Source organism: Petaurus breviceps, unplaced genomic scaffold (assembly GCF_028583685.1).
Source record: "Petaurus breviceps papuanus isolate PSGF00001 unplaced genomic scaffold, PetGlider_PUasm1.0 90842, whole genome shotgun sequence".
Taxonomy (NCBI): Eukaryota; Metazoa; Chordata; class Mammalia; order Diprotodontia; family Petauridae; genus Petaurus; species Petaurus breviceps.
This window is the reverse complement of record NW_027187358.1, coordinates 8482791-8509238: the sequence shown is the minus strand read 5'-3', so window position 1 is coordinate 8509238 and position 26448 is coordinate 8482791. Positions and strand designations below refer to the sequence as shown.

The 26448-nt window shown below is 36.6% G+C and overlaps 1 protein-coding gene across 5 annotated transcripts in view; it reads left to right on the top strand.

The window, feature by feature from the left end:
- The window catches only part of SRBD1 (S1 RNA binding domain 1), a 338878-nt gene that overhangs the window by 70702 nt on the left and 241728 nt on the right, over window positions 1–26448 (top strand). For all 5 annotated transcript variants that reach the window (XM_069071621.1, XM_069071620.1, XM_069071622.1 and 2 more), the window contains 4 exons: window positions 15800–15907; window positions 18428–18585; window positions 23644–23734; window positions 24814–24921. In XM_069071621.1, the coding sequence (XP_068927722.1) occupies window positions 15800–15907; window positions 18428–18585; window positions 23644–23734; window positions 24814–24921 (465 nt within the window). The remainder of the gene's footprint in view (window positions 1–15799; window positions 15908–18427; window positions 18586–23643; window positions 23735–24813; window positions 24922–26448) is intronic.

Below are 26448 nucleotides of genomic sequence, written 5' to 3'. Positions count from 1 at the left end.
CTATATTTTCCCCTGAAACATGATACTCAGTTTTGCTGGGTAGGTGACTCTTGGTTTGAATCCCAGCTCCTTTGCCCTCCGGAATATCATATTCCAAGCCCTTCGATCCCTCAGTGTAGAAGCTGCCAGATCCTGGGTTATCCTGATTGTGTTTCCACAATATTCAAATTGTTTCTTCCTGGCTGCTTGTAATATTCTCTTCAGGATCTGTGAATTTCGGAACCTGGCTATAATATTCCTAGGAGTTTACTTTTGGGGATCTTTTTCAGGAGGTGATCTGTGGATTCTTTCAACCTCTGTTTTGCCCTCTGGTTCTAAAACATCAGGGCAGTTTTTCTAGAGAATTTCTTGAATGTTGATTTCTAGGTTCTTTTTTTTGATCATGGCTTTCAGGTAGTCCAATAATTTTTAAATTATCTCTCCTGGATCAATTTTTCAGGTCAATTGTTTTCCCAATGAAATTTCACATTGCCTTCTATTTTTTTCATTTGTTTGGATCTGTTTAGTAGTATCTTGATTTCTCATAAAGTCATTAGCTTCCATTTGCTCCAATCTAATTATGAAGGAATGATTCCCTTCAATGAGCTTTTGAGATTCTTTTTCCATCTGGCAAATTCGGCTTTTTAAGGCTTTCTTTTCCTCATTGCCTTTTTGAGCCTCTTGCCATTTTAGATAGTCTATTTTTTAAGGTATTATTTTCTTCAGTCAGGTTGTTGACTCTTATTTCATAATTTTCTTGCATTCTCATTTCTCTTCCCAATTTTTCTTCCACTTTTCTTATTTGGTTTTCAAAATCCTTCTTAAGGTCCTCTGTGGCCTGTAACCAGCTTCTGTTTTTCTTGGAAGCTTTTGGTACAGGAGTTCTGACTTCACTGTCTTCCTCCTGTTCCATGCTTTGATCCTTTTTGTCCCCAAAATAGGAGTATAAAGTTGGGTTGCTCTGTTTTCTTTCTTTCCTTTGCCTTCTCATGTTGCCACTCAATTACTTGAATTTTGGGCTTTTTATCATAGGACTCTGTCACCAGACAGGGGAGCTTCGTCCCAAACTCTGGGGTTTTCTCAGCTGCCAAACATATTAGTTGGGTGCTCTCTCTGAAGCCTCCACACACTCTGGCAAGCTGGTCACACACCCCAGGATCTCCACCCTAGATTGCAATCCATATCCAAGCAGGTTAAAGCAGGAGTAATTACCCTTCAGACTGGTCGCTTGGTCCCCCTACAGTCTGCAGGCCAGGAGCTGAAGCCACCACGTGGTGTGGCAGTGGCCAGCGGTGCCTCAATCCCAAACTACCAGATCCCAAAGTCCATACTGCACTGACTTCTCACTTTATCCTTAGCATCTATGTGTTGATAACTCTGGAAACCACCACAGCTGCTGGTGATCTGCCATCCCTCTGGCTGGTGGCTGGTCAGGCCCACCCTGAGGCTTAAACCTCTGGCTCAAGCAGGGCTGGGGTTGGCTCCCAGAACGCTGTGCTCGCCGATTCCTGCTGGCCTGTCGGGCTGTCCTCAGCAGGAGGTTAGGTTCTCTGTGTCATTTTGTGGGTTCTGTAGCTCCAAAGTTTGTTCAGAGTCATCTTTTACATGAATTGGAGGAGGTGGGAGCCATTGCCTTGGGGAATCTCCTGTTTCTACTCTGCCATCTTGTCTCCACCCCCTGTCTTCTAGGAAATCTTATTGGGTTTCGATCTAATTAGCAATTTTCTTTGAGGCTTTTTTTGTTAACTGTTATCTTCTTCAGAGTTTAACTTGATCTTCCCTGTCACTGAAGTAGCTTTTTGTGGTAGGGTTTTATTTTTGTTGTTTGCTTATTTTCCCATCTTTTTTCTTGACTTTGAACTCTTATGTTAAATTTTGCTCTGCTTACCTAGGGGTTGAGAGGCACTGTCCCAAAATTTCTTGATGCTATTTTCAGATCTAGTTCTAGAGACTGCAAGTTTTGGTTATTTCTAATGTAGTGTGATTCTGTGAAAGATATGGTCGTGGCTTTCCTTGTATGTACTCTAGGCTTTACCCAGGGAGGCTCCTGTTCTCCAGAAGCTATATGCTTTAATGCTTTCTTTGCCTCGGTATTGCCACCAAGACTCCTATTCCACTGTGATTGACTCACAGTTCTCCATTCTGTCCTGGTATTGTGACCCAGATCTGCGAATGTGCAGTAGACTTACCAGTCAATGCCAGCCATACCCACTGCTAGCAAAGAGTTCCTTGTAATTTCTTTCTGACTCGGTGTTTTTTTGCTTTTTTGAAGCAGGGGGGAGGCAGGGCAATTCGGGTTAAGTGATTTGCCCAAGGTCACATGGGTAGTAAATGTTAAGTGTCTGAGACTGGATTTGAACTCCAGTCTTTTTGATTCCAGGGCCAGTGCTCGATTCACTGTGCCACCTAGTTGCTCCTCTTTCTAACTTGTTGTCTGTACTCCTCACTGTCTTTGGGTTGTGCATTCCCCAAGCCTCTGCTTTTGCTCCTGCTCATGCATGTGTGGGATTTGAACAGTCCTCAATTAGACTTCTACCCTGGTGTTATAGACTTCTGCCTACTTCTTAAATTTTCTTAGGTCAGGAAACTATCTCACCCTGACTTTTTCTTGACTCTACTGCTCCAAAATTTTATTTGAGGTGTTATTTTAAAGTTGTTTGGAGGGAAATGTTGGGAGAGTTCAGCTGGATGGCTTTTCCTAAACCACCATCTTGGCTCCACCCTCACGTTTTGCTTTTTTGATTATTGTTATTTTTGTTCTAAGGCAGTGCTTCCCAAATCTCCTTCTTCAGTGAACCTCCTTCAACAAAAACAATGTATTGTGAACCCAGAGTGTAATTTAATATCATGTTCACAATACTATTTTTGATTTTTTAAAGTGCTTACAGTAACTGTAGTGATAACCTTTGCCCAGGAAAGGTCAAAATTAAAATGAACATTTTATAATTATTTTCTATATGTGTAATTTAAAAAACTCTAAATATGAAATTATAAAACCAATTATATTTCAAGTATTTTATATGAGAAATCCTGTAAGAATGAAAAAAAGCAGTAAATACAGCAAGCTGCATTCTTACTATTATCTGAAAGATTTAATATTTTATAAATTTTGTTGAGTATAAATAACATTTTTAGCAAGTAAGGTATAGCTTTGAAAATGTTTAACACAATATAATGATCATATATATAAACTTTATTCTGAAGTTGGACTTTTTCATTTGAACAAAAATTTTTAATTTTTACCTACCACCAGACCTATAGTCTTAAATCTGGTTATATATTGAATTCATTTTTTTTTATTGGAAAAAGAAGAGAAAATGTGCACTTACCAAATACAGTAGAAGATGGTAGGATAATTTCACAAGTTTTATTGCTGTGAAATCAACTTTCATTTATTTTTACTGTAAAATTTTTAAGGCTGTCTTTTTCCAATGATGTTTGTAGTACAGAGTCTCTTGATAATTCAGTTGTGTTTTCTTTTTCATCCATGGTCAATTCAGTAACAGAGTTGTAAAAGATTTATTGAATGGGTTAGAATCCAATATAGTTTATTAAAAGTTTTCCCAAAATATTCATTCAAAGTCACGTTTAAGAATTTCATAAGATTACCCATATCTGTCTTTTTTTCCTTTTTTGCACATATTTTTCTTTTCTTTTTTTTTCTTAATCATTTGATTTTAAAATTTTGAATTCCAGATTTGTTCCCTTCCTCCCTTGTTACCCACCCTTACTGGGAAGATAGGCAATTCAATATGGGTTGTACTTGTGTAGCTACGCAAAACATTTCCATAGTGGATATATTGTGAAAAGGCTGACTATATTTCCCTCCATCCTATCCCGTACCCCACTGGTTCTATTCCCTACTTTGAACCTGTCCCTTTTCAAAATTGTGTGCGTCTAACTTCCCTCCTCCCCATACTTCCCTCTCCTCTATCATCTGCCCTCTTATCCCCTTTTCCCTAGTCTCCTGTAGGGTGAGATACCCTATTTAGTGTATATGTCATTCCCTCCCTAAGCCAAATTCAATGAGAGTAAGGTTGACCCATTCTCCTTTGCCTTCCTCTTATTCCCTTCCATTGTAACAGTTTTCCCTTACCTCTTTTATATGAGAAAATTGACCCCATTCTGTCTCTCCACATCTCCTCTCATTATATTCCTCTCTCACCTCTCAATTTCACCTTTTAATTATCATCCCTTCCTATTAAATTGGTCCTTTGCCTTCTGTCTATGTATACCTGTGCACATATATACATACACTCACATATGTGTTCATATGCCCATATACCATCCTATATAGACATATGTATGTATGTATGTATATGTTTGTATGTATGTATACACACACATTTCTATTCAACTCTGGTTTTTTCATCAAGAAAGCTTGAAAGTTCTCTGTTTCATTGAATGACTATATTTTCCCCTGAAACATGATACTCAGTTTTTCTGGGTAGGTGATTCTTGGTTTTAATCCCAGCTCCTTTGACCTCCGGAATATCATATTTCAAGCCCTCATTCCCTCATTGTAGAAGCTGCCAGATCCTGTGTTATCTTGATTGTGTTTCCACAATATTCAAATTCTTTCTTCTTGGCTCCTTGTAATATTTTCTCCTTGATCTGGGAACTCTGGGACCTGACTATAATATTCCTAGGAGTTTTCTTTTTCGGATCTTTTTCAAGACGTGATTGGTGGATTCTTTTATCCTCTATTTTGCCCATTGGTTCTAAAACATCAGGGCAGTTTTCCTTGAGAATTTCTTGAAAGATGATTTCTAGGTTCTATTTTTGATCATGGCTTTCAGGTAGTGCAGTAATTTTAAAATTATCTCTCCTGGATCAATTTTCCAGGTCGGTGGTTTTTCCAGTGAGATATTTCACATTGCCTTCTATTTTTTCATTTGTTCAGATTAGTTTAATATCATCTTGATTTGTCATAAAGTCACTAGCTTTTTGCATTTGGCAAATTCAACTTTTTAAGGCTTTCTTCTCATTGGCTTTTTGAGCCTCTTTTGTCATTTGAATTAGTCTATTCTTTTTTTTTTTTGCTTTTTGCAGGGCAGTTGGGGTTAAGTGACTTGCCCAAAGTCACACGCCTAGTAAGTGTCTGAGGCCGGATTTGGACTTCCCTCCTGACTCCAGGGCTGGTGCTCTATTCATTGTGTCACCTAGCTGCCCCAAATTAATCTATTTTTTAAGATGTTATTTTTTTCTGTCAGGTTGTTGACTCTCTTTTCATGATTTTCTTGCATCATTTTTATTTTTCTTCCCAGCTTTTCCTCCACTTCTATTACTTGGTTTTCAAAATCCTTCTTGAACTCCTCTATGTCCTGTAATCAGTTCATATTTTTCTTGGAAGCTTTTGGTACAGGAGTTCTGACTTTGTTGTCTTCCTCCTGTTCCATGCTTTGATCCATTTTGTCCCCCCAAAAGGAATCTAGTCAGATTGCTGTGCTTGCTTTGCTTCCTTTGCTTGCTTATGTTGCCACTCAGTTATTTGACTTTTGAGCTTTTTTCCAAAGTAGAACTCTGCTTCCAGAGAGGAGAGCCTTGTCCCAAATTGCTGGGGTTTTCTTAGCTGCTGTAGTGGACTGCCTTCTGTGAAGCCTCCACCACCTCTGGCACCTGGTCCCACACCCCAGGAGCTCCACACTAGACAGCAATCTAGATCCAAGCAGGTTAAAGCAAGAGCGATTAACCCTTGGAATGGTCACTTGGTCCCCCTACAATCTGCAGGCCAGCAGCTCTGAAGCAGCCATGCGGCACCCCGCCTCAACCGCTTCTGCCACCTAGGGCAGAGGCCGGACTCCTCTCCCAGACTCCCTGTTCCCACAAAGTCCACACTGACCTCTCACTTTGTCTTTGGAGTTTGTGGGTTGATAATTCTGGAAATTGCCACAGTTGTTGGTGATTCACTCTCCTGAAGTGCCTCCAGCTAGGCTTTTTGGGGTGCCCTGGGGCTAAAACTGCAGGGTCACATGGGGCCTGGGTGCTGATCCCAACACTCTGGGATGGACCCTGCCTGCCTGCCTTCAGCAGGAAATTTGTTTCTCTCTGTCACTTTGTGGGTTCTGTAGCCCTTAAGTTTGTTTAGAGTCATATTTTATAGGTATTTGAGGTGGTTATGGGGGGAAGTGCCTGCTTTTTTTGCTGCAATCTTGGCTTTACCCCCTGCCAATATCTTTCTTGATGTTCATTTCCAAAGATGGTTCCTTTTGCTGTAAGAAATAATGTAATGTGTCACAAAACACTCATCACTGGCCTCCGTTGTGTAGTTCCAAAATTTTAATTTGTTAATATACTTTTTACTTTGTCTTGAAAATTGTATTTACATCTTGTAGTGATTCATTGAGTTTGTTAATTTTTGAAGAGATTTCTGCTCAGTATGCTAATCTTTGTAGCCATGTCTGATATAGCACTTGAATACTTTGGTGAAATGGATGGTCAGTTAAGAAGATAACTAACTCTTCTGTCAGTTCAAATAGATGAATAATAACTGTCATGGGAAAACCACCTAATGTCAGTATGTGTTAGAAGAGTAACTTGTTTGTTGCCTGTCTTTCTTCATAAAATGGTAAATAATCAATAGTCTTGAGTTTGTAAAATTACTTATTATGATAGCATTATCTAATAATAGTTTTTAGTTTTGTCATTTTCTTTTATAACAAAACTTGTTTGTGTATATTTCAGGGTTACTCTACCACATTCATTTCATTATTAATTTTTTAATAAATGAAACATTGGTCAGAGATTTCCTAGTCATTGATTTTATTCTGTCTACAAATTCCAAAACCAGAGCATCAATTTATTCATTTTTTATCCTGTAACTTTGCTTGTTAATTATTTTGACTAGGTTTTTAGTTGATTCTCTAGGGTTCTTTAAGCAAACCATCATGCCCTATACAAATCATGATAATTTTGTTTCCTCATTGCCTGTGTTTATTCTTTAAATTTCTTTTTTTTGTTTTATTTTTATAACTAGTATTTCTAGTACTATATTGTATAATAATATTGATAATGGACATCCTTGCCTCTTCTGAATCTTCCTGGAAAGGTTTCTAGTTTATCTTCGTTATGGAATTTGCTTGCTTTAGGTTTTAGATAGTCTCCTTATCCTTTAAAGAAAACCTCCATCTGTTCCTGTGTTGTCTAGTGTTTTTTTCCCACAGGAATAGGTGTGTTTTGTCAAAAGATTTTTCATCTTTTTTTATGATTTTTTTTTCTAATTGAGGTCATTTATAATTATACTTTTCCTAATATTAAACCCATCTTGTATCCTGGTATAAATTAAGCCTTGTTATAATTTATGATTTTTGGGATATATTGTTGCAATGTCTTTGCTGGTATTTTACTTAAAATCTTTGTATATTAATATTTAGGAAATTGGTCTATACTTTTCTTTCTCTGTTGTAGTTATTCTTGATTTAGGTATCAAGATTGTTTCATAGAAGAAATTTGTTTAGGACCCTTTTTTTCAGAGTATTTTTTTTTCAAATAGTTTATGGAGTATTAGAATTAATTGTTTAAATCTTTGATAGAATTTGCTTGCAAATTTCCCCCCCTGGGAGTGGGGGCATCATTTCTGGCTTCTTGAATTTTTTCCCCCCTCCAGTAGGGTTATTTAAGTATTCTATAAAAAAAAAATTCATTAATTTCATTCAGATTGTCAATTATATTGGTGTATACTTGAGTGAAATAGCTCCTAATAATTGCTTCAATTTCATCTTTGGTTGTTCATTCATCCTTTTCTGTGTTGATACTGGCAATTTGTTTCCCTTTGTTCCTTTTAAAAATTAAGTTAAACAGTGGTCTGTGTATTTTCCTCTCTTAAATCCAGCTCCTAGTTTCATTTATTTGTTAAATTTTTTTACTTTCGATTTTATTAATCTCTTCTTTGATTTTCAGGATTTGGGTATTTAATGGAGGGTTTTTAATTTGTTGTTTTTCTAGTTGTATACCCAGTTTGTTGATCTGCTCTGTCTTTTTTTTTTTTTTTTTTGGCTTTTTGGAGGGGGGAGGGCAGGGCAATTGGGGTTAAATGACTTGCCCAAGGTCATAAGGCTAGTAAGTGTTCCTTCTTTTTTTGGTGCAAACCTTTATTTATCTACTCATTTATTTATTTATTTCCTTTTTTGGAGGGCAGTTAGGGTAAGTGACTTGCCCAAAGTCACAGGGCTAGTAAATGTGAAAACTTTTAGAGATATCAGTTTTTTTTTTTTTTTTACTAAGTATTGCTTTGGGTGTAAGTCACAAATGTTGTTTTACTGTCGTAATAAATACATTATTGATTGTTTCTATGATTTTTTTTATCCATTTATTCTTTCCAATTAAGATATATAGTTTCCAATTAATTTTTATTCTGTGCTTCAGAGTCTCTTTATTGAATATAATTTTTATTGCATCATGGTTAGAAGAATGCTTTTTTTTAATTTTGCATTTTTTTGTGAGATTTTTATGCCCTGATACGTGGCGAATTTTTATGATGGTACTGTGCTTAGCTGAGAAATAGATTGTTAAATTTCTGTTCCAGAATTCTCCAGAGGCTTTTTATAATTTCAAACTTTTCTAAAGTTCTATTCATCTCTTTTTTATTTTGTGGTTTGATTTATTTAGATATGAGGGAGTATGTTGAAATACCTACTTGTATAGTTTTAGTGTCTGTTTCTTTTTGTAACTCAGCTTTGTTTTCCATCAATAATTTAGATCCAGTGCCATTTGGTGCATATTTTTTTAGTATCGATATTATTTTATTGCCTGTGGTAACTTTTAGTAAAATAGAGTTTCCTTGATTATCTCTTTTAATTAGATCTCTTTTTATTTCTGCTTTGTCTGAGATCATGACTACTACCCCTTGCCTTTATTGCTTTAGGTGCAGCATAATAGATTCTCCTCTAGTCCCTTATTTTAGCTCTTTGTGTCTTTCTGTTTCATGTATTTTTTTTTTTTTAAACAGCATATTGTTGGATAGATTTCTGTTCCAATATCAAGGAGAGTTTAACATTTGAAGTTGCCCACTCTATTTCCCCCAGCAAATTCCCATTCTTTATTATATAAAATGAACTGTTCTTCCTTGAACACCCCTTTTCTGTGAGTTAATTTGCCCTATTCTTCCTCTTTCTTTCCTCCTCTCCCAGTACCTCCCTCTTTGTCACCCTTCCATTTTAAGATCATCCCGACATAATAGAATTACATTCTTACCCTCTGTCTATGTAGACTCTCTCTTACTGCTCTATTGATGATAAAATTCTTAGAAGATGTATATATCATTTTTGCATATAGGGATGTAAGCCATTTGACTCTGCTTAATTCCTCATAATTTCCTATTTGTCTACTTTTTTTTTTTTTGGCTTCACTTGAGTCTTGTGTTTGAATGTCAGGTTTTCTGTCAGCTCTGGTATTTCTATCAGGAATTCCTGAAAGTCCTCCATTTCATTAAATGTCTATTTTTTTTTACCCTGTTAGGATTATACTGTTTTGCTGAGTAGGTTATTTTTTTGGTTGTAATCCTTATAGTATATCATATTCCAAGTCTTATGCTTCCTTAGAGTGGTAGCTGCTTAATCATAAGTGATCGGGATTTTGACTCTATGGTATTTGAATTCTTTCTGTTTGTAGTATTTTCTCCTTGGGAGTTCTGCATTTTGTCTAACATTCCTGGGTGTTTTTCTTTTGGAATTTCTTTCAAGAGGTTACTTGGTGGATTATTTCAATTCCTACTTTGTCCTCTGGTCCTAAGATATCTGTGCAATTTTCGTTTATATTTTCTTGATATATGATATCTAGGTTCTTTATTTTAGCTTTCAGGTAATCTAGTGATTATTAAATTACCTTTCTTCTATTTTGCTGGATAATTTTTCGTTTTGAGATTTTTCAGATTTACTTCTGCATTTCCAATTTTTTTACTTTGTTTACTGTTTCTTGATGTCTCATGAAGTCATTAGTTCCAGTTGGCCATTTCCAATTTTAAAGCACTGTTTTCTACATTGAAGTTTTGTATTTCTTTTACTGGTTTGGTTCTGATTTTTACAGAATTATTTTCTTCATTTTTTTTTTTGTACATCTTTAACTATGCTGATAATTCTTCTTTTCATAATTTTCTTGCATGGCTTTCACTTTTTCTATTTTTTTTCCCCTCTGATTTGTAAAATCTTTTTTTTGCCCTTTAAAAAATATCTCTTTAACTCTTTTAGGAATTTTTGTTGGTCTTGTGTCCAAATGCATTTTTCTTTGAGATTTTCCTTGTAGATGGTTTCAAGGCATTGTCTTCTATGTTTGTGTCTTGATCTTCCTTTTCACCATATTAGCTTTTTATGATCAGTTTCTTTTTTATCTTCTTATTTTTCCATCCTATCCTTGACTTTGTACTGCAGATATTTGGCCTGAGATACTCTTTTTTTATGCTCTGCTATTGCTTTCATATCTCAGTCTGGGTTTCTACAAGAGGTTTTATCCCAGGAAAGGTCTATTCACTGCCCTCCTGGTTTTCTTTCTGCAAATTTCTGACCATGTTTTGGTCTCTTGGCTTCTGTGTAGTTGAGTTTCAATGAACTGTTGTTGGATTCTGTCACAGCCCCCCGAGAGAGTCTGCAGTTTTCAGAAGTGCTGACTCTCTCTTGGTTCTGGCCTTTGGCCCTAGTTTATTCCACTGTAGACTTGTGTGTGGCATTGAAGATTAGAACAGTGTCCCTAGTCCTTGGGCTTAGATCCATAAAGCTATGTTTCTGGATCTTGTTGCTTCCTAAACACTGTAACTACAACTGCTCCTCTCCACCCTGGAACTGTGATCCAGAACTGGGTAATGGGTGATAGAGCTGCCAGATGGCACCTGTTCCTACTCCCAGTTCTAGTATGGTATCCCCGGGATGTTTTTTTGTCTAGATATTCAGTTCCCTTAATGTTCCTGGTTACTGGTATGCTCCCTGCTGCTGCCCCCACTGCCACTTCCATGCTGCTGTTGTTTGACTGCTGGCCAACCTGTTCCTCATTGTCCTCACATTTCTCTTATCTTCCTATGCTGCTCTTGGCTGGAAAAATTACTCACTGTGATTTTCAGTGTTCCCAATCAGAATTTGGTCTGCCCTCTAAATATGTCATTGTAAGGCAGGATATGAATGATCTAATGTCAAGTGTTAGCTTTTATTCCACCATCTTGGCTCTGTTCCTTCTTCCCTTCCTCCCCTCCCCCAACAATGATTTCTTGACATTTGGTGTCCATGTTTTTTTTTGGAAATGAGTTTTAAGATTTCTGTTGACTCTTAAAATTATTTTTCTCTGACCTGTTTTTCAGGTTATTAAAAAAAATTGCAGATTCTTTATATTTTCTTCTATTTTTCAATATATTAACTTTATTTTAGTATTTCTGGTTGTCTTGTAGAGTTATTGCATTTTGTTTGATCCATTCTACTTTTAGAAAACCCACTATTTGGGTAAGATTCCTTTTTAGGAAACTTTGTTTTTGTGCCTTTCTTTTTATCTTTAATATTTACCACAAAACTCCAATTGCTTCTTCCTAATATATTAAGATCAAATATAAAATCCTTTCTTTGGAATTCAAAGCTCTTCACTATCTGGCACCCTCCTGCCTTCCTAATCTTCTTATACTTTTCTCCTCCCCCAGTTACTATAGGATTCAGTGATATTAACTTCCTTATTTTTCTTTGAACAAGATCTCCAGATTGGTTATTTTCAGTGTATGTCCCCCATGCCTCTTCTTCCTCATCTTCTCCTCCTGCCTTCCTTGACTTCTTTCTTTTTTTTTTTTCTTTTTTAAGCAATTGGGATTAAGTAACTTGCTCAAGGTTACACAGCCAGTTATTTCTGGATGTGGTGCTGAGTATCTGAGCCCGGATTTGATCCAGGTCATCCCGACACTGGAGCCGGTGCTCTTACTCGCTGAGCCACCTAGCCGCCCCTAAGCAATTGGGGTTAAGTAACTTGCTCAAGGTTACACGGCCAGGTGTTTCTGGGTGGGTGCTAAGTGTCTGAGCCCGGGATTCGATCTCCAGGTCTTCTCAACACTGGAGCTGGTGCTCTTACTCGCTGTGCTACCTGGCTGCCCCTTCCTTGACTTCTTTCACATTGCAACTAAAATCCTACCTTCTATGAGAAACCTTTTCTAATTGTCCTTAGTTCTAGCATTATACCTCTATTATTTTTCTCCAGGTAATGTATCTTGTTTCTATATAGTTGTTTTCCTGTTGTCTCTCATTATTAGACTGTGATCATGAGAGGCTTTTGCCTTTCTTTGTGTCTTGAATTCTTTGCACAGAGCCTGACCCATAGTAGGTGCTTAAATGCTTATTGTACTGTCATATAGTGGTAGCTTAAGAAAAGTTTGTTGAATTGGTTTATCCTTTGTCCAAAGGGCTCTAAGTTAATTTTTTTTTTTGCTTTATTTCTTCCAGGTTTAGTTCTTTTTTTTCCTTTTAAATTATTTATTTTTACTTTACAACATTCAATTCCACAAGCTTTTGAGTTCCAGATTTTCTCCCCCCTCTCTTTTCCCTGTTTTCCCCCAAGATGGCATGCAATCTGATATAAGTTCTACATATACCTTCACATTAAAAATATTTTCACAGTAGTCAAGTTTTAAAGAAGAATTATAACCAGTGGAATGAACACAAGAAAGAAGAAACAAAACAAAACAAAAAAAATAGAGGGCAAATAATTTGTTTCAATCTGCATTCAGACTCTATAATCTTTTGCTGGATGTGGATAGCCCTTTCCATCATAAGTCTTTTGGAGTTGACTTAGAACCTTGCTTGCTTAGAAGAGCCAAGTCCATCAAATTGGTCTGTAATTGTGTGTCTGTAATTATGTAGAATGTTCTTTTGATTCTGCACCCCTCACTTAGCATCAGTTTATATAGGTTTTTCCCAGTTATTGTGAAGTCTGTCTGCTCCTCACTTTTTATAGCACAATCCTCAAAGAAATCATATAAGTGGGAAAAGGACCTGTATGTACAAAAATATTTACAGCAGCTTTTTTTTGCAGTGGTAAAGAATTGGAAATCAAGGAGATGGCCCATCAATTGGGGAATGGCAAAACTAGTTGTGGTATATGAATGTAATGGAATACTGTTATTCACTTCTTTTTTTTTTCCAAGCAGTTTTTTCTTCTAACATTTGCTCATATTTATTGTAGAGTACCTTTTCGTCTTCTGAGTTTATTGTTTATCTCTTGGTCTTAAACTCTAATAGGTTTTCATTGTGTTCGGGTTTTTCTTTTGTTTACTCATATTTACAACTTTGCTTCTTATCTTGAGACTTGTAATAATTAATGCCAGACTCCATCTTTTCTGTGTCTTATGGATAAATTATGTAGATCCTGTTGGGTCTTGTCCTCTCTATACTCTAGATATCACTCTAGCCACCATTCTGGATAGGTAACAAGCACTAGGCCCCACCTTTTGCTTTAATACCTTTCCTTTTGGTTTTCTTCTGTTTCACAGTGTATTCTTGGATTGACCCATTTCACTCTTGTTCTCCTTATATTGCGTTTTTCTCCTTGTCCTTTTCCTGTTGCTAGTTGTTTTATTTCGTTTTTACTTTAGTCCTAATAGCTCTTATTTAGATGTTGGAGATAGTGTTGGTCTATATCTTCCTGCAAGGTCTTCCAGGGTGAGCTCCCAAGTGCCAAGTGAACCTTGTCTCTTGTGATTTCCATTTCTTTGAGTATTATAAACACTGATCTTGTCTCTTTGTGCAGTGACATGGAGATAGACACTGTCTCCCATTTCTCTTCTCACAGGCTTGGGCCAGCATCTTGATTTTAGCTCCTGATTAGTGAATCTCCTGGTAGCTTGCATCATGTTTCTGATCATTCTTTTTGGTTAACTATAGGCTTGGTTATGAAATCCTATGCTGGCTTCCTTAGTATGGCCCTTCTGCTATGCCTTTTTACTGGACCTTGAGCTTTAGCCTCAGTCTCTGACCTCTAACTTTAATCTCTTCTGTCCTTGCCACCCTGGTTTCTAATTGGTGAACCTTTATGTTTTTAGCCTGGACCAGCTATGCTACTTCCCATCCATCTTCAAGTTGCCATACTCCTTCTTACTGATGCTGCACCTCTTTACCAGATTTCAAGCTTCCATTGATAGAAAGGTCTTATCAGTCAGTTGCCAAATACCAAAAAGTTCCAGACACCTTGTCCATCTGTTTTACATGCATATTAACTTTCTCAGTCAAGTTAAGAAACTCTTACTTGTTTTTATTGCTATCCCTAGCACTTAGTTCTCTACCTGATATTTAATAAGGGCTTAAATACTAGCTCATTCGTTCGTTAGTTCATTCATCTTCATCCTTCTCCCAGGATTTACCTGTGCATTTATCTCAGACCTCTCTTTCAGAGCCCTCAGGGTTTAGAATTGTTCATCTGAGTTTTCACATTTCACCCTGGTGTGATCCTCTTTCAGCCTCTCTAATTTTGCCCATTTTTTTGGTGGAGTTCTGGAATTAGATTCAGGAGCTTTCTTTTGTTTCTCATTGGTTTACTTTCTCATTGCTCACTCAGGTTCTTTTCGTACATTTACTGGAGTGTCTCTGAGAACTTGGTTCCTTTGTGCCCTTTGATGTTGAAATCTTAGCAAGAACCTCCTCCAGTTATTTAAATCTTACTCTTTTTGTAAGAAATATATGTGTGTGTATACATATATATATATATGATAGTTATATTTGGCAATATGAACTGACTCCCAGATATTTTGCAGTTATTTTGAGTAGAATTTTCTTGTCATTTCATCTTAGTTTTTCTTATTTTATGTGTGTTGATGATTTTTTTGTGGACTTATTTGTATTTTTTGTGGATTTATTTGTATCCTGATGCTTTACTGGAAGTATTAATTGATGTAGTTTTTTCCCCGAATTCTCTCATTTCTAAACAAATCATTATATCATTAGGAGTTATTTATTCTACTGTTTGTTCATTCTTATTTACTTTTGTTTTCTTATTCTTATGCTAGCATTTTTCAAACAGTATCAAATTATATTACAGAGAGTTGTCATCCTTGCTTTATTTCTATATTTTTTGGAATAGCTTCTAATCATCAATCAGTTAAAAAGTACTTAATATGCATCTACTACATATGAGGTACTGCTAACCCTCATTTATAATGATAATATTAACATAGCACATTAAGGTTTATAGAATGCTTTACATTTAGTATCTTCTTTGAGTCTCACAACAACCCTATAAGGTTAATGTTATAGTTATTCCTCTTTTATAGAGGAGGAAATATAGGTTAAGTTACCCTGGGGTCACTTCAGTTTCTCCTAACTTTAAATGCTAGCTATTATTCTTATAAGCATTATATGTCTTCTAAGGCTTTTCCTACTTCTTTTGATATAATTATATCACCTTTTTCTTTTAAGAGGTTAGTTTCCTCATTATTGAACCATGTTTGCCTCATGGTGAATAAAATTTTTAATATATGTTTTGGTGCCCTTTTGCTAGAATTTCTTTTAAAATTTTGATGTCATTATTGATGAGTGTGACAATGCTTTTATGTTCTCATTATGTACTTTATCCCTCCCTGATTCAGGTTTTAGGACCATATTTCTTTTGTAAAAGGAATTTGATAGAAGTCTTTCCCCCCTCAATTACTGAGAACAATAATATGGCATAAGTATTGTTTTTTAAATATTTAATAACATATACTGTTAGTCTGTACGAGGTTTCCTTCCCCACTCTACTTTTGTAGTTGTTTTATGGCTTACTTAATTTCTTTTCTGAAAGAAGATTTCTTTTTCTAGTGTTCCCTTTTTCCTGGTCATTGTATATTCTTGCTTATATTATGTAATTTTAGCACTGTGTTTCTTCTGTTTTCTAGGTGGAGACCTTTACAATTTGCCAGGCCAGAATTAATGAAGATCTTACATGATTCTATAGAGGATTCCTACAAACGCCTTATTTGTCCTCTCCTCTGTAGAGAGTACAGGTATGTAGCACATTTGTTTTATTTTCTCTTTCATATATATGTATGTGTGTGTGTGTGTGTGTGTGTGTGTGTACATATGTACACACAGACACACACACAGCTTATTATATAGCAATTACTCAATTATTTAATACAAAAAAACTTATATAACCATCAACAGCTTGATATGAATCCTAATTGCTCTCTTTTGGAACTCTTAAAAATAGATAACAAAATTACTCTTGCTAGATGAACTGCAGATAGTATTGACAATATGGGATCATTTGAAATATTTTATTTTTGATCCTGTGGTACCAGTCTAATGGTATCCAGTTGCCAAGCTGAAGAAATGATTTTTAAAAAGACTTGGAAAAGAAGAAGCAGTAAAAATGGGAGATTAATAAAGGTGTTTGTTAGAGATGGTTTTCAGAGGAGAGAGAGCCAGAGAAAATACAGAGCAGAAGAAGGTGTGTTTTGTTTACAGTAGTAAAGAAGAAGATGATCATTGTTAAATAGGAGAGTTTCTTTTTGGAGAAGTATTTGATAGGTGTGATGGGGGTGCATGTCCTTATTACACTCAATTAGCTAATTCTTAGTACTCCTTTTTCTGCTTCACTTTGGTACTTAATTTTTAGATCCAAACATCCATTTTGCACTTGTCTTTGTTGGTTATTTCTTGTGGATTATATTCATGAATACTTTTAATATTTGGGTTAGGATTACTTTGGACTTTAAGGATTTAGCTAAATTTTCATTAGCCCCAGGATATTTAGCAGCCTGTGTCATTTCATTGGTGCACTTGGATGCCTACCTCAGAAGACTCTAAGTCTGGGAGTTTGGGAGAAGGCCATAGAAATAGAATATTTCAGACCCATACACAGAACTCTGGCCACAACTTCTTGCTTAAGTCCTTAGGTCCCTTTATTTTCATATTTTCTTTCTTAACTCTCAAAATACAACTTTTAAACTATTTTCAAACGTCTTTTGAGTAACATTTCATCTTTTTCTTTTTAAATGTTTCAGCAGAATTTTTCTAAGACTATATTGGAACTTTGTGTTCCTTTTGATTAAGAAAAGGAAAGAAATTTCATTTATGCACTGGTTGTACTGGCTATCCATATATCCCATTTCCTTTAGAGAACTTAAACCTTTAGAGAACTAGTTCAGCTCTACACCATTGTCATTTCTCAAGTCCCTTGCACCCTTTTCCTGTTTTCAGTCTTACTCTTTGAAGCCCAATCTGCTGCTTTCAGTTCTGTGATAATCAGTAGCTACGGTTTCAAGTCTTATCTTATTTTGGAAAGATGGATGGATAATAAACAGAAATTTGATAAATTGCTTGATTGAGCAATTTGTAAAGTTCATCTTCTTGTTTCTTCAGTATTATTTTCCTGTTGATTTCCTCTTGAATTTTTCTTTTATATCACAGCAATATATTTCTGTTTCTTAATTTATGTATTGTGTATTCCTCCCTACCCCGAGTCACTCTGTGTGAGGAGAAAATACAGAAATAAAAAAGTTTATAGGAGGGGCAGCCAGGTAGCACAGAGAGTAAGAGCACCAGCTCCAGTGTTGGGATGTCCTGGAGATTGAATCCGGGCTCAGACACTTAGCACCTGCCTAGAAACACCTGGCCATGTAATCTTGAGCAAGTTACTTAACCCCAATTGCTTAGGGGCGTCCAGGTGGCTCAGCGAGTAAAAGCACCGGCCCCAGAGTCGGGATGACCTGGGGATCAAATCCGGGCTCAGAAACTTAGCACCATACCCAGAAATAACTGGCCGTGTAACCTTGAGCAAGTTACTTAACCCTGATTGCTTCAAAAAAAAAAGTTTATAGGTAGGGAATCCTTTGAAATTTTGCATGAAATTTCATGTAATGCAATGATGAACAAAAATATTTTTTGTTTGGACCTGTGATTTTTATTAGGGCAGTTAGGTGGTACAGTGGATAGGGTGTGAGCCTGAATTCAAATTTGGCCTCTGATACTTAGTAGCTGTGTGACTCTGGGGAAGTCACTTAACCCTGTTTGCCTCAGTTTCCTCATATGTAAAATGGGCTGGAGAAGGAAATGGCAAAGCACTCCAGTATTTTTTTTCAAGAAAACTCCAAATGGGGTCACAAAGTGTCAGATGTGACTGAAACAACTGAACAACAATGTGACTTTATCAATATATGGAGATCCTGAAGAGAAAGTTTTCTATCAATATAGATCTGCATCTGGATCAAGTTGCTTGGAAAAATGAAAGGTTCTATGGCTTGCCTTGTGTCATGCAGTCAATATGAATCATAGGTAGGACTTGAACCCAGGTTGTCCTGGATCATTTCTCTATCTGTCCTAGGCTATCTTGCTTCTCAATAACAAAATGTACTTTAACTGATTCTTGCTTGGATTTAGCGTTTCTCTCAATCAATCCATTTGTTCCATTAAAGCTCTGGAAGAATAATTGTGTCAAACCATTTTTGATCTTTTCTAGAATTGTCATTTGGAAAGAAAAAATATTAACAGCTTTTTTTTTTTTCTTGTGGGTACTTTCTAAGATCAAAACTCACATCAGATGCAGAGAAAGAATCAATAATGATGTTTGGAAGAAACCTCAGACAGCTGCTTCTAACAAGCCCTGTCCCAGGACGAACTTTGATGGGAGTGGATCCTGGATACAAGCATGGTTGCAAGTTAGCCATTATTTCTCCTACCAGTGAGTGCCTCTCTTAATATTTCCTGTGAATAATTAAGATATATTATAACAATTACATTTTAACTGAGAGTTTTGTAATAGTTATAAGTGCTACCTTTATTCTCTCATCAAGGTTCCTAAAATTCCTAGAGGATGTTTCATAGTTGTTTTTTCTTCCTTTTATGTGTTAATTGGAATTTTCTTTATTTGTCCACTTCATTTCTTCTTTTATCTGGAAATGTTGAACATTAACTGGTCATTTTCATTTCTTACAGTATTAAAAGGTGGTATACTTGTGCAAGATTTTGTTATATATATTTATTGTTGCATGGTGATGAGTAAAGGAGACTGGAATTCAATCATAGCTTGTCCTTGATTTTCTGATGGTTTATGTTAAATAAAGAATTTTAGGAAGAATTGGAAAGAAGGGAAGCTGAATATTTTGTTTCATGGAAGACATTGTGAACTAAAAATAAAAATTCACACCCTGAAGGGATGTAGAACTGCTTTTGGATTCAGTATCAGCTCTTAAAGTCTTACTGTGGTGTGTGAATTATTATTATTATTATTTAAGCAATTGGGGTTAAGTAACTTGCTCAGTGTTACACGGCCAGTCATTTCTGGGTGTGGTCAAGTATCAGAGCCCGGATTCAATCCCAGGTTATCCCGACTCTGCCACCCCTAAGCAATTGGGGTTAAGTAACTTGCTCAAGGTTACATGGCCAGGTGTTTCTGGGTGAGTGCCAAGTGTCCGAGCCTGGATTCGATCCCAGGTCATCCTGACTCTGAGGCTGGTGCTCTTACTCTCTGTGCTATCTGGCTTCCCTGTTGTGTAAATGATTTGGGACAAGTAATCATTGACGTAGCTTAATTTTTTTTTTTTACAACAATGTGTGTATTCTTTTACTGACACTATGCTATTTAGAAATGTCTGATTTTGAGTAGATTAAATCAGATTGAGCTCATACCTTTAGATGATTCTCTGACACTTGAGTTCTGGATTTTATGCCAAACATGTATATTTCATTGCTTTGTTTTGTTATGTTCTTAATTCTTCTGTTTTTAAAGATGGATATTCTTAAATCAAGGAAATTTTAGAAGAGTTGTAACTCTTAAAGAATACTTTTGTTTCCTTTTTTTTTCTTTGTGGAGGGGAGAAGGTCGGGCAATTGGGGTTGTGACTTGCCCAAGGTCACACAGCTAGTTTTTTTTGGTGTTGTGTCTGAGGCTGGATTTGAACTCGGGTGCTCCAGACTCCAGGGCCAGCACTGTATTCACTGTGCCACCTAGCCACCGCTAAAGAATACTTTTCTTTGACTGCTAAGAGATATAGTAGATGTTGATACAGCGAAGTCAAGTGTTTCAAGGATTTTTCAGTTTCTCTATAGAACAGGATCAGTCCTACTAAAGCTCAAAGTAAAGCAGTTCCAAACAAAAAACCAGATTTTTTTTTTAAAGAAATGATAGATTTTTCTTGTAGAACAACCTAATCAAAAGAAAGAAAGAAAGCATGATCCTTCAAAGGGACCTTACAGCTGTGAAGGAGTTGATATTGATACCTCTACAGTATGGCATAGACTTCTTGAAGTTAGAAGAAACTGTAAAAAATAAACAACTGATAATCATTTTTTTGAAGAAAAAATGCTTTGTTCTTGACAAGGATTAGAGGTGTTTTTACTGATGAAACTCACATTTTCATTCAAGGATTTACCAAAACTGTAGGCCAGATGAATCTGAAGAGTATCTACCCTGCCAAAATGTATTGAGGATTTTTTTTCTTTTTTTGCTTCTAATGGGCCTTGAAGTTTTATCCCCATTGAGGGAATGATGAATTCTGATAATATTGATATATGCAGAAGCTGAATTGTTCCACAGTTACAGCATTCCTCACATGTTGATGGAATATTATAACACAGTGTTACACCATGTCACAGAGGTCATGAAAGATTTAAGAAATATATTCATGTGACAAAAATAAACATACTGCAGTTTCCTAGGAAATTACCTGGTTTGAACTCCATTGAAAACCTGGGATATTATCAAGGATTCATTTGGGGAAATGGATTGTCCATCAAAAGTATGCTTAATATCTCTTCTGATAAAATATGGTTTCATGTTGAAGAATTAGAGAATATGCATCAAAATCTTGTGAACTCAATGCCATGTTTAAAGTGCAAGTGATTGAAGCAATGGAAAGGGAAAAAAAGCCACATTAATTTAGTAGAATACAATGCCAATTCTCCTCCAATAAGTAATCTTCCATGACTCTCTCAAGTCTTGTCTAAAGATATTTGAGGAATAAATGAAAAAGTAATGGAAAACTAATCAGTAATTCATGGTAGACAATTGATACTTCCATAGTTTTAAATCTGTTTTAATCATTTGCAAGTTTAATAAATAGTGAAAATGGCTCATTTCTTTTGACTTCTCCATGCAAAAGAGGAAAATCATCAACAGTTTTTGATTAAATGTTTACTACATTCCTGGCAATGTGCTGAATTCTACCGTTGAGGAACTTGCATTCTAGTCAGAGGAGAAATGTACGTATATAAAGAGATCTACAAAATAGATACCGGGTAATCAAGGATTCAGGAGCAGTGGATAAAGTGCTGTGCCTGCAGTCAGGAAACTCATCTTCTTGAATTCAGATGTGGCCTCAGACATTCTCAGTTGAGAGAGGAGGACAGATGCAATGATGATGTAGTTGAAGAAATAGGAAGATTTGGGGGGCAGAGCCAAGATGGCACAGTAGAAGCAGGACCTCCCCACTGCTCTGGCTTCCACCTTCCCCAATCCATGTAAAAAGGGGACTCTAAACAAACTTTGGAGCTGCAGAACCCACAAAATGACACAGAGAAGCTAACTTCCTGCTGAGGACAGCCCAGCAGGCTGGCAGGAATGCAGCGCAGTGATCTGGGAGCTGAGCCCAGCCCCACTTGAGGGTTTAGCCCCAGGGTGGGCCTAACCAGCCACCAGCCAGAGGGACTCCAAATCAGCAGCAGCTTTGGCTGTTTCCAGATTTATCTACACATAGATGTGAAGGACAAAGTGAGAGGTCAGTGCAGTTTGGACTTTGGGACCCAGTAAATGGGAGTGTGTGGCTTTTGCCCCCAGGGCAAGAAGCCACTGAGCCACTGGCACAGCCTGCCAGTGCCACTTGGCAGCTTCAGCTCCTGGCCTGCGGAGCGTAGGGGGACCAAGCACCAGTCTGAGGGGTAATCGCTCTTGCTTTAACCTTCTTGGATCTGGATTTCAGTCTAGGGTGAAGGTCCTGGGGTGTGTGTCCAGCTTGCCAGAGCGTGTGGAGACCTCAGAGAGGGCACCCATCTGATACCTCCGGAAGCTGAGAAAACCCCAGCGTTTGGGACGAAAGCTCCCCTGTTTGGTGGCAGAGTCCTACTGTGGCAAAAAGCCCAGGGGTCAAGTGACTGAGGGGCGACATGACCAGGCAAAGGAAACAAATCAGACATTAGATTCCAACATAAGACTCCTATTTTGGGGACAAAAAGGAGCAAAGCATGGAACAGAAGGAAAACAGTGAAGTCAGAACTCCTGCACCAAAAGCTTCTAAGGAAAATACGAGCTGGTTACAGGCCATAGAGGACCTTAAGAAGTAGATAAGAGAAGTGGAGGAAAAATTGGGAAGAGAAATGAGAACAATGCAAGAAAATTATGAAATGAGAGTCAACAGCCTGACTGAGGAGAATAATACCTTAAAAAACAGACTGACTCAAATGGCAAAAGAGGCTCAAAAAGGCAATGAGGAGAAGAATGCCTTAAAAAGCCAAATTTGCCAGATGGAAAAAGAATCTCAAAAGCTCACTGAGGAGAATCATTGCTTCAGAATTAAATTGGAGCAAATGGAAGCCAATGACTTTATTAGAAATCAAGATGCTATTAAACAGATCTAAACAAATGATAGAATAGAAGGCAATGTGAAATATCTCATGGGAAAAACCACTGACCTGGAAAATAGATCCAGGAGAGATAATTTAAAAAATTATTTGACTACCTGAAAGCCATGACCAAAGTAAGAACCTAGAAATCATCCTCCAGGAAGTTCTCAAAGAAAACTGCCCTGATGTTTTAGTACCAGAGGGCAAAACATTATGATGAAATACCATTGTGCTATAAGAAATGATAAGCAGGATTCCTGCAGAATAACATGGCAAGACATACATGAACTGATGCATAGTGAAATGAGCAGAACAAGGAAAACATTGTACACAGCAGTAGTAAATTGTATGATAATCAGCTGTGAATGATTTAGCTATTGTCATCAATACAGTGTTTCAAAACAATTTTAAAAACCTTATGGTAAAAAATGCTTTCTACCTCCATTGAAAAAACTGATGGAGTTTGAATGCTGATTGAAGCATACTTTTATTTGGTAGTTTGCATTTTCTTTTGCAACGTGGCAAATATGGAAATGTTTCACATGACTACACATGTATTATCTATGTCAAATTGCTTGCATTTTTAAGGAGAGGAGAGGAGGGAAAGAATATGGAACTCAAAATTAAAAAGAATGTTAGAAAGTTTTGTTTACATGTAATTGAGTAAAAAATTAAAAGTTAAATGTAAAAACTTGCAGTTAAATTCTCTCACACAGACATGCACATACACACAAACATACATACATATATGTGTATAATATAAAAATTGTGATTCTTAGCACCTGCCCCCTTTTGTATCATTCCATCCCTGAAGAAGCAGATGATTGCCCAAGACTTCATAATATTTTAAAAGTTTTCTTGGTTTCTTGAATTGTCACAACCACGTAATTTACCACCAAGTAGCTAGAAGATGCATACATCTTTCTATACTTAGTGATTCTTGAAAAGTAGGAGGAAGGTACTGTGTAATGTTGTTTCTGTGAACTAGACAGTGACAACACCCCATGGTGCACAGGGATATTCTGATTTAGTGAATGTAATTAAAATTCTTTTTAAATGGATAGTTACAACATTCCCCTTTTCTCCTAAAACTTAACAAATTTTAAGCTGGCATCTAGTCAAATTGATAGTCTTTGATATTCTAAATTCTAATTAAATGATTTTCATTTTTTATTTCTCTAAGGTCAGATACTTCATACTGATGTCGTCTACTTGCATTCAGGACAAGGATTCAGAGAAGCAGAGAAGATAAAAAGACTTTTGCTGAATTTCAAGTATGAAAACAAAACTTTTTGTGTACTCCTGTAGCTTATTCAACTTGGAGAGCCTATAAAGCTGTGAGTGTAAAAGAAGGGAAAGAGCCTTCCTTTAAGTGGAGAGAAGGCCTTGCTAAAAAGCCATGTCTCAAGATAGAAAGATATTTAGAAACTCACAGGAAATATTTTTGTTTACCAAAAGTGAAATGGTATTTAGAAGCTTACTCATTTTATTCTTCTATTTAAACTTTTCTCATATACTTATTAAACAAAAGGCTCATTGTACCCATAGATGGGTCATAGGAGTTCCTTGAAAACATGGTCAGTCATGTTATTAGCCAGGAAGTTCCTGTTGTGGTTTTTCAGTACTTTGCTTCTTGAGAGGTGTTCTTTTTTGAGTAAGTGTGACTAGTGACAAGTGTCATGTTACACCGATATTTGCTAGTGTTATGAGCAGAAGTATTTGAGAGGAGCAATATCATATTAAGTACTGTGTTTCACCATGGACATCTGGAAAATAAAAATAGCACAGAAACATTTCTTAGAGTTACAGAATCTTTAGTTGAGAAGAGATCTTGAGAAATCATCTGGTCCATCCCTTTGTTGCTAGGTGTGACCTTCCTATACAGATGAAAATTTTTCTTAATTGTGTTAGGACCTTCATAGACATTGAACATTTGGGATTAGTCTTAAATTCTTGGGCCAAGTGACAGTTTTATGTTTTTCTCTGCTTAAGACCATGTAATATCATGTGCTTCTAAGCTCTAGTTTGGCAGCATTTTAATGACCATTTCTTTTAATGCTGTCAAGTTTCCAAGTCAAAAGGAAAACTGATTATGCTGGAAACATGGGGCATGTGGATAAAAAAAAAAATCTCTTTTTGATTATCATCATCATCCTTTTTTAGTTGGAGGAAACTTTAGTTGGACCCTTCCTTTTAATTCAAATGAGATAAAGCATAGATTGCCAGGGTATGTGCCAAAACACAGGCACCTATTAAAGAGCATGTGATTTGAAATGCATTTTCTCATTGCTGATTGTGAAGGTGTGATTTTTAGTTTGCTACTTCTGTGAGACTTTTCTTTTTCCTTTTAAAGCTGCAGCACTATAGTGATTGGAAATGGGACTGCCTGCCGTGAAACAGAAGCTTATTTTGCAGACCTGATAATGAAAAAGTACTTTGCACCACTAGATGTTGTTTACTGGTAAGGCTGTTTCAGAATATATTTTGGTAGTGGTTGTAACCTTTATGGTTGCTTCTGCCATCTTCCTTTCCCCGCATTTTTTATATTTTCGCTTTTTATTTGACTGGCTACTAAGTCAGAGTTTCTTCTGAAGAAATTAGTATTGCTGATGGTTGCTGTCCTGAGTAACATAATGAGACCAAAGGTGTTGCCTAGAATGTTGTATGAGAGCAGAGGTGAAGTTAGAATATTCCTTAGAATAGCTGAGGTAGCAGAAAGTCAAGATTCCTTGAGCTCATAACAGAATTTAAGGCTGGAATTATCTCAGTCCCTATCAAAGTAGTGAGGAATTTGAGGAAATGTAGATTGTGGTTGCTAGACCTATTTTTCTCAAAGTCTTGGACTTTTGTGATTTTGATACACTTTATAAGTTAAGGCTAAAGTGGTACTTTAAAGAAGTCCTTTTGTTTGGTTCTCATTTGTCCTTTTATCAGATTTTGCTTAAATTAAGTGTACGGGTAGGTTCCAAAAATCTTTATATAAGATATAAAGTGGCAATTTATTTAACAGTATATACACATTGCGAATATGAAATGGATGTGATGAATAGATTTAAGGGATTAGATCTGGTAGGTAGAGTGCCTGAAGAACTATGGACAGAGGTTTGTAATATTATATAGGAGTCAATAACAAAAAATATTCCAAAGAAAAAGAAGAGCAAGAATGGAAAATGTCTGTCGGATGAGGCATTACAGATAGCAAAGGAAAGAAGGAAAATGAAAAGTAATGGCAAAAGGGAAAGATAAACCCAGCTGAATGCAGAATTCCAGAGAACAGCCAGGGAAGATAAAAATGTCCTCTGAAACGAGCAACACAAAAAAAAAATAGAAGAAAACAATAGAATGGGAAAGATAAGAGAACTCTTCAAGAAAATTAGAGCTATCAAAGGAATATTTCTTTTTTTTTTTTTTAAGCATTCAGGGTTAAATAACTTGCTCAAGGTTACACGGCTAGTTATTTCTGGGTGTGGTGCTAAGTATCTGAGCCCAGATTTGATCCCCAGGTCATCCCGACACTGGAGCTGATGCTCTTACTCGCTGAGCCACCTGGCCGCCCCTAAGCAATTGGGGTTAAGTAACTTGCTCAAGGTTACACGGCCAGGTGTTTCTGGGTGGGTGCTAAGTGTCTGTGCCCAGGATTCGATTCCCAGGTCATCCCGACACTGGAGCCGGTGCTCTTACTCGCTGTGCTACCTCCTCAATGGAATATTTCATGCAAAATTGGGCACAATAACAGACAAAAGACAAAAATGGTATGGACTTAACTGAAATAGACAAGATAAGGAAAAGGTAGGAAGAATACATAGGAGAACTATACGAGAAAATTATTTACCATCATTGATAACCATGCTGGTGCAATTACCTATCTAGAACCAGAGATCCTGGAGAATGAAGTCAAGTGGACCTTAAGGCTGGTGGATATGAAATTCTAGCTGAGCTATTGTAAGGGTTATGGGATTTAAAGATCTTCCATGCCCCGTTGGACTTG